This window comes from Bubalus bubalis, chromosome 3, assembly GCF_019923935.1.
Source record: "Bubalus bubalis isolate 160015118507 breed Murrah chromosome 3, NDDB_SH_1, whole genome shotgun sequence".
Taxonomy (NCBI): Eukaryota; Metazoa; Chordata; class Mammalia; order Artiodactyla; family Bovidae; genus Bubalus; species Bubalus bubalis.
Window position 1 is genome coordinate 164,264,165 of NC_059159.1, and position 8,528 is coordinate 164,272,692.

General features: G+C 41.7%; 1 protein-coding gene across 2 annotated transcripts in view; it reads left to right on the forward strand.

Annotated features, from left to right (window-relative positions):
• The window catches only part of SLC31A1 (solute carrier family 31 member 1), a 34,344-nt gene extending 26,051 nt beyond the window's left edge, over positions 1–8,293 (forward strand). For both annotated transcript variants that reach the window (XM_006061251.3, XM_025282252.2), the window contains exons 2-5: positions 1,032–1,189; positions 2,219–2,291; positions 3,752–3,920; positions 5,018–8,293. In XM_006061251.3, the coding sequence (XP_006061313.2) occupies positions 1,064–1,189; positions 2,219–2,291; positions 3,752–3,920; positions 5,018–5,219 (570 nt within the window). In that variant the 5' untranslated portion in view covers positions 1,032–1,063 and the 3' untranslated portion in view covers positions 5,220–8,293. The remainder of the gene's footprint in view (positions 1–1,031; positions 1,190–2,218; positions 2,292–3,751; positions 3,921–5,017) is intronic.
• The last annotated feature ends 235 nt before the right edge of the window (positions 8,294–8,528 follow it).

Here is an 8,528-nt window from a genome sequence, read left to right on the forward strand (position 1 = left end):
CATCTACCAGAATTTTTGCTCTTTGGATAACATCTTGGATGGACTTTTGCAATAAAACCATTAAGGGGTAGTAAACATAGAGACAAGACTGAACGTGCAGTTGTCTAGACTTAATTTAATAGAGAATATCTAATTTATACCTTTTTTCCCCCCATGTTCCCAGGTCTAATGCCCTGCTGATATTGATAGTGTATCAAATTCTGAACACACTGCTTGCCTAGGGCAGCAGTAGACCTTTCCTTCTAATTTAAATTAGCCGAAGGCTGGTGGTCCCATATGTGAGAGTGTATTCATAATATCCTGATTGAACACAGGCCATCCAATTAGGTGAATTATCTTGAAACTCTTGCTTTTTATCTACTGACATTTGTGATCAGAAAGGCTGTTAAATTTCATCCATGGCATCAGTTTTATACAAATTATTTCCTGCCACCCAAAGAAGCTACTTTTCTTCTCCTTATATTTAAGTTTGAACATACATTGAATGTATCTAGAAGAGCATTGATTCTTCAGAATAAGAGTTAGGTTTCTGATATTGTATATCTGATTCACTTTGTATTGTATTGCATAGCAGAAACTAACATCACATTGTAAATCAACTATACTTCAATAAAAATGAATTAAAAAAAAAAAAGAGGTTTCTGAAACCCTATGTACAAATCCCTTCTGCCACAGTTTCCAGAGGACGTCCCTATTGGTGCAGTTACTCCTCTCTGTGTCTGTAGATAATTAAAAAATAATTCTGAATAAAATGTTAGGGGAGCATATATTTATTGGCTGAAATCCCATGTAGACTAAATATTTATCAAGAAACAAGATTTGGGGAATTCCCTGGCAGTCCAGAAATTGGGACTCTGTGCTTCCAGGGCAGGGGACACAGATTCCATCCCTGGTCAGGGAACTAAGATTCCACATGCCACACAGTGTGGCCAAAAGAGAAAAAAAGACAAGATGAAACATTGTGAAGATTTAAAAAAAAAAATCAAGATTTTGTATTTTTAATTATTGTATATAATTCTTTTTCTTAAAAGGATCTTCTGCTGACTCAACTTTTCCTGGGAAAATGGGCCATTCCCACATCATGGGGATGAACATGGATATGAGTGGTGGAGACAACAGTACCATGCCACCTCACCATCACCCGACCACTTCATCTGCCCACTCCCATGATCACATGATGATGATGATGGTAAGTGCCGAAGGAAAGGCAGCCCGGGCCCTTTCCCACCCACCTGGGTCAAAAAAATAATCAAATTTTAGGACTAAAAGATGATTATGTTTGTTGTTTTTGTTCAGTCACTAAGTTGTGTCCAACTCTTTGCAACCCCATGGACTGTAGCACGCCAGGCTTCCCTGTCCTTCATTATTTCCCAGAGTTCGCTCAAACTCACATCCATTGAGTTGGTGATGCCATCCAACCATCTCATCCTCTGTGTACCCTTCTCCTGCCCTCAATCTGTCCCAACATCAGGGTCATTTTCAATGAGTCGGCTGTTCGCATCAGATAGCCAAAGTATTAGAGCTTCAGTTTTAGCATCAGTCCTTCTATTGAATATTCAGGGTTGATTTCCTTTAGGACTGACTGGTTTAACCTCCATGCAGTCCAAGGGACTCTCAAGAGTCTTCTCCAATACTACAGTTCAAAAGCGTCAATTGTCCGGTGCTCAGCCTTCTTTATGGTCCAACTCTTACATCCATATGTGACTATTGGAAAGACCATGGCTTTGACTGTATGGACCTTTGTCGGCAAAGTGATGTCTCTGCTTTTTAATACACTGTCTTGGTTTGTCATAGCATTTTTTTTTTCAAGGTTAAAGATCAATTTACCGATGAGGAAAAACTAAGGCAGACCTAGAGAAGTCAAGTGATTTGCCCAAGATTATGTGGCAGGTTAATTTCAGGGCTATACCAGAATCGATATTTCTATGGTTCTTTCTTCAGTGTGTCTTCCTTTCAAAATTGACGCTTTTCTGGATTAATTTCTTTATGCTTTGTGTAGACGAGAAAAAAGATGAAAGTTGACAGTGAGGGCAAAGGAGAGTACATGTGGAGAAGTGCCTGTGTTAATGATACGAAAATGAGGAGAAAGTTTTCCTCTTAAGTGAATGCTTCTTATTTCCCAGAACTGCTGCTTATAAGTGTTCTAAGCTTCTTGACCTGAGATTCTCATGTAGAAACTTCGATTGTTTCTAACTAACATGTTTTGGTTTCCTGGCAGCCTATGACCTTCTACTTTGGCTTTAAGAACGTGGAACTATTGTTTTCTGGTTTGGTGATCAATACGGCTGGAGGTGAGTAAGCCATCAGGTGCTGTTTGAAGGTGACACTCACATGAGAGACAGTGACAAAGAATCTGGAAACCCAGCGCCTCTTCCTGCCAGAGTTACTGAGTCGTGAGGGTTGCAATTGTAACCGTCTGGTTTCCTATTTCCTACCTGGAAGATAAGGATACACAATGACTATTTAGGTCCTACTGTAAACCTCTCTTAAATAACATGTGTATGTTTTAGAGTTTCTGAAACATAATTTAGATACAGGTCAGAGTCTTTTGCAGACCACTGTCTTTCACCCTTTTCCAGAGTGTTTCCTTGTTTGATTGGTCTTGGACGGAAGACTATGGTCAGGTTTGAATGGCATAAGAAGCATTTTATATATACATACCACAAAATAACCCTAGCTTCAAAACTATTAATCGTGTACAGTCCTTCCATTTTACAGAAAAATTAAGCTTCAAATAGTGAAATGATTAGCCCTAAATAAATTAGTATGTCCGAACTAGGACAGGGACCTAAGGCTTCTGACCTAATCCAGTGCTCTTTCTCCTTTACTGAACTGGTCTACAGCATTCATGACTCTTGACCCATCTTAGGGTCAGTCCTAGTTTGGGGGCAGTTAACCATCCATTTTTTTTGGAGTCTATAATGTTGAGTTAGTGTGCCTTAAATTCAAACTGTATAAGTTCAGTGGTCAGGTGGACCACTTTAGGTATAAGATAAGTCTTTGGACCCACAAAATCGGATTGTTTTGGGAAGAAGGGAAGCATTTAATTCAGGTAGTATGTTGAATCAGTTTTGAATACATTCATATTGTTACCAACAATTCACAGTGTGAAAGACGTAGGATTGAAATGCCCATTCAAGAAATAGAGTCAGCACTCTTCTGAGGGGCAGGCAGGGCACACAGTGCAGCATGTGGGATCCCCAGTCAAGGCTGGAGCCTGTGCCCCTGCGCTGGGAGGTCAGAGTCCTAACAATAAGCGTATTCTACATCGTATGTCTATGTGAAACTAGTTTAATCACGTCAAGCAGCCAGACCAAAGGTTATTGTTGTTCCAATTATTTTTTTATTATGTTAATCAGAAAATGAGTATATTCTTTAGTAGAGACTGTAGTTTTCACTAAGACCATCTTAGTCCTTCTCTTCCATCCATGGGAGTGAAGAGGTAACAATATAACAGATTCTGGAATTGACAGTAGAGAGTAGCAGTTTTTTGGAATTCCCTGGCAGTCCAGTGATCAGGACATGGCACTTTGACTGCCCAGGGCCTGGGTTCAGTCCCTGGTCAGGGAACTGAGATTCTGCAAGCTGGGTGGCAAGGCCCATTCCCACCCACCCCCACCCCCCCACCCCCAAAAAAAAATAAGAAAAAAAGAGGAGCAGTTTTTCTGCGTTTTCTTTCTCGCTTGGAGAGCACACCAGCTAAGCATTTTGTATGTTTGACATTACTGCCATCTTTTCCTTTCCTACTTAGAAATGGCTGGAGCTTTTGTGGCAGTGTTTTTACTAGCCATGTTCTATGAAGGACTCAAGATAGCCCGAGAGGGCCTCCTGCGCAAGTCCCAAGTCAGCATCCGGTACAATTCCATGCCCGTCCCAGGACCAAATGGAACTATCCTTATGGAGACACACAAAACTGTCGGGTAAGGAGATTGAACAGATCCAGGTGGAAGTTCTGGAGAGCTGAACTAGGCAAATAGCAAAGTTGCTATTTTATTAGCAACAGCCCTTTTCTTGAGTTAATGATTCTATGTCACCTTGATCAGCACTCTTTGGAGGCTTAGGGTTGTGAGTCATTAGGCCCAAAGAGGAATGATATTAACTCTTCTTAGAGTTCATTCTGAATTCTAAGCACTGGTCACTTTGGAAGAAGGAAAAGAATCCATATTTTAACATATTAGTCAAATAATAAGAAACAAGTTAAAAGAAAGAAGTTTCAGGTCAGGGTACAGAAGAATGGCAGAACCCTTTCTATAGAAAGTTGTACCTGCCCAGCTCTGGTCTCATTTTGTTATGACACTGTGCAAAGGTCTGTATTTCACTTAAAGTATTTGGATGACTTGGTTTTCCCCACAGATTGGCAAGTGCTTTTTAAAATTCAGTTATAATAGAAACGTAGATCTTAAAGCTAAATTGGAATTCAAGGAATCCTATAGACCAATGTCTTACTCTCAAGGAAGCACAATATTATTTATTCCAATAGTACCCATGATTGAGGGCCAACCAGATTGTGACTCATCTAAGGTGACAGAACCAGTGAGTGACAGAGGAGACAAACAGCCAGGTCCCCTGACCCCTAATTAAGGACTGTCTACTACACCCCCACCGTCAATTCTGTTTCCAAGTTTTTACGAGTATGAGCTTTGTGAAGGTGGAAGGCCTGAAAATGTTCGCAGAAATAAGTGTGGAAGGGTGTGGGTCATCCCTTTCAGGTTCCACGGGGGAGGTGAGTCACCCTCCAGCCTCCCTCTGCCCTCCTCCTGAAGAGCTTGACTCCTGCTGCCATAGAACCATATCTGGCTGATGTCTTTTAACCTCATAGCCCTATCATTTTTCATTCCAAGGACCAATTAACAAAACTTTCGTAGACACAGGTACCCTGGAGTTGCCAGGGTGACTGAGAGGGCAGCTGAGGCTGAGCTCAGGACTACAACTGTTCCCTTTCTTGTGCCTGAAGCGCGTGCCGAGCTGCCTGAGCGCTCCTGGGGCCCTAACTCTGGTGTCCCTGTTTGCTTTCCAGGCAGCAAATGCTGAGCTTCCCGCATCTCCTGCAAACAGTGCTGCACATCATCCAAGTGGTCATCAGCTACTTCCTCATGCTCATCTTCATGACCTACAACGGGTACCTCTGCATTGCTGTAGCGGCCGGGGCGGGCACAGGGTACTTCCTCTTCAGCTGGAAGAAGGCGGTGGTAGTGGATATCACAGAGCATTGCCATTAACGTCAAAGTCCATGGTGTGGCCTTATCGATTGCAGTGGAAAGCAGTTCAAGACTGGAAGACAGGGTTCCACCTTCTCTTATCTCCTTACGACACACATACACCTGCTTAACAGGTTTAGCTTACAGTCTCTGAGCTAAAGTGGTAACTTCCTTCCCCCCACACTTCTTTCCCTAGTGAGCTGAGTTTCCCATTTCTCTTGAGAAGCCACTCAGGAGAAGTCCTCTCCTCCTTCATTATCTTAGATCTGAGTTATATGTTCTTATCTAATCTGGGTAGCTTTCTGTTCAATGGCTGCATTGCCTGCTTCCTTTTTTTTTTAGTCTTGTGTTCTTTTTTTTCTTTTAAACAGACAGTTTGTGAATTTGATGGGTATTTCCTGGGTTGGTGATGAAAATGGGTTAACTTTAGCCAAGATTGATGGCAGGCAAGGGAAAGTCTTGCCCAGCTAAACCCAGAACCCAAACATGTTTTAGTCTTTGGACTCAATGATTGGAAGATAGGTTATGCTTCCCTAGATGTGACGTGTTGCACTGAAATGTTTGTAGGGGGCAGAGATGGTCTGAGACTGTGTCAATACAGGCCCAGAACTTGCAGGGCAGTGCATTCCTGGGTGGCTGACAATCAACCTATGTTCCCACTCAACATTTTAATTAGAATGAGCTTGTTAATCAAGAAAAAAAGGTGACAATCAATTTGAGAAAATAGATATTTTAAAATGAAACCATTGACATTTTTACTTTCACTTGGTACCTTAGTATGTCACAGCTGAATGAAGCAAGCGTTTAAACATTTTCTTCTGTTATTGTTTTCATGTGTCTGCCTCTAACCAGTGATTTTCAAACTTTAGCATGCATCAGAAAATCACATAGCGAGCTTGTTAAAAACCCAGTTGTTGGGCCTCGACCCAGAGCTCCTACATTGGTATTTTTAACAAATTCCCAAGTGATGCTCCTGCTGATGATCAGGGGGCCATACTTTGAGCATCTCTGCTTTAAACTAAGGGAGTATCACCTGGTGGGTGAGCTACCTGGGACTGGGCACGGGAATTTGATTTGCTATTAGTAGGTGGTGTGTCTGGGCTTAACCCATGTACTAAATGCTGCTGGTCAATACTTAATCATTCCATAAACATTTATTCAGCTCCAGCTGTGTCTGTGTGCCCAGGCCCACATGCACGGAAGGGCTGGAGCCAAAGTAACTTTTCTTAGCATGTATGAAATCACTAGTCCTTATTTTTAAAGATCTGTAATTTCTTGGAAGTAGTCTGAAGGTTGAGAAAGACCTTTGATCTGCAATGTAAATCAGCCAGTCTTGGGTTAGAAGGGCAAAAGCCCAGTCATCTCTTTGAGAGGCTTAGGGTGTGGTTGGCTGATGGGCAGATTTTCCTCAGCCCCTACATCCAAAGGCATACCAGGCAGATCCTCATTCTCTGCATGACCATCTTTGTTACTCGGGGTGGGGAGAGCTTAATTAGATCACAAGTGGCCAAAAATTACTTTTCTCAGTGAAGAATGGTCTTGGATTTTTATTCTTGTTAATCTACACTGCAGTCTTGTTCCCAGTCCAACCTACCTCTGTATAGTGACTTTTTTGTGCTGGTCTATTAAATCCTGCCCTCCTTGGTGCTAGACTCCTTTTGTGCCTCAGGGCAGGAGAGAGAAAACACAGCTATCCTGTTGGCCTCTGTTGTGGTTTTGAAGTTTGTACTTTCTCTGTTGATGCCAGTTAAATATTGGAGGGCAAGAAATGTGTACTTGCATGGCTTTGAACCAAGAGAGGGTTATAAGTTTACCGGATCGAGGTTAAAACCTTGAACCAACACTTATAACTTTATGTTTTTCTCTCATTCCAACCCCTTGTAGTGCTGATACTTAGTATAAGCAAAGGGAATGACAGGTACTGATAAAAATCCAACATTAAGGTACAAATAGCCTGTATTGTCTCAGAAGCCAATGAATAATAAAACCCTGAGAAATAAAATAAGAATCAATGTTTAGTAGTAACCCTGGTACTCTCTAGACATCTTGTCATGATCTGCTATGAAATAACCTTATCAGGTTATTTTCAAGGTATGAAAAATCAAGGCCAGTTAAGACAAAATGCTGTGAATTTCAAACTCTCAGAGAGAAGCAATTTGGGATACGTCTTTGGGTATTCAAGATAGTCTCATGAAAAACCTGAATTCTGTGATCTTGAGCTAGGTTGCCAAAGGAAGAAACTAGTGAAGGGAAAAAAGTAAACCTTAAATTCTGTCTTTCTTGAGCTCTTGGACTGTGTTCATATTGATAATCTTGTTGATTTTCATATCTATACCCCTGTTCATTTAGAATTTTAGTGCCTGACTTCTTTGTTCCTTTTGGATGCCAATTGCTCGTTTCCTCCTGTTCACAAGTGGAAGCTGTATCACGTGTCTTTGGCCCCTTACTGTCTTTCGGTCTTTTATCCCATATATCTAGTCTAGTAATCTCCCTAACCCTCCCAATGCACTGGACAATGCTGTGCAGTGGGTTTGGATATTGATAGCAACTGGAAGCTGTAAAACTTGTTCGAGACCCTAAGCACACTTTGAGGAGCAATTGTCCTGTTGGAATTTCTATGAGGCTGGGTAAAGGGCTACCTGGTACTATCCATTAAGTTACAAAATCTTAGGTACCGTCTCCAACCTATGCCAGAGGAACACTCAGCCCCACACTGCCCACAGACAGAGTCCTCTGTCCACCAGGGAATCAGAGACTAAAGTTTCTTCACTACTTCTATGGTAGGGTTGTCTGGAATTCCCTTTTAGGCTGTGGGGCACTGGTTTGGGGTTCCCTGTAGAAGCTGGAAGGGGAGGTGGTAGGGAGTATACTTTATGTCATTTACTGTTGGTCCTGCCCTCTCCAGCTGCTTCCTTGAGAAGATACATCTAAAGATATAAAGTCTGCATTTGATATAATGCCTTAATCACTGGGTCTACAATTAATGTTGACTGTTTTAGATTGTAAGCTCCTGGAGGGCAGTATTGCTGTCGTAGGAATATTTTAACACTGTCATGTGCAAAAGAACAAATAAATATTTTGATTTTGTGATTCTATGTATGTCTTCCACCCAGAGTGATATCAGAGTCAGTGGTCTCTTCATTGTCTGCATGGACTCATTATCATCAGTTTTTAGGATGTCCGTCTTTCAGGTGGCGTGATCCAGTTATATTTTCATCTCACTGCCCTCCTCCTTTACTTAAAACGACAGGCTTTGTACGCGCCAGAAGAGTTCACATGACCTTTTGCACAGGAGACGGTCTTCATGAAGATGCAATATCTCAGTACACT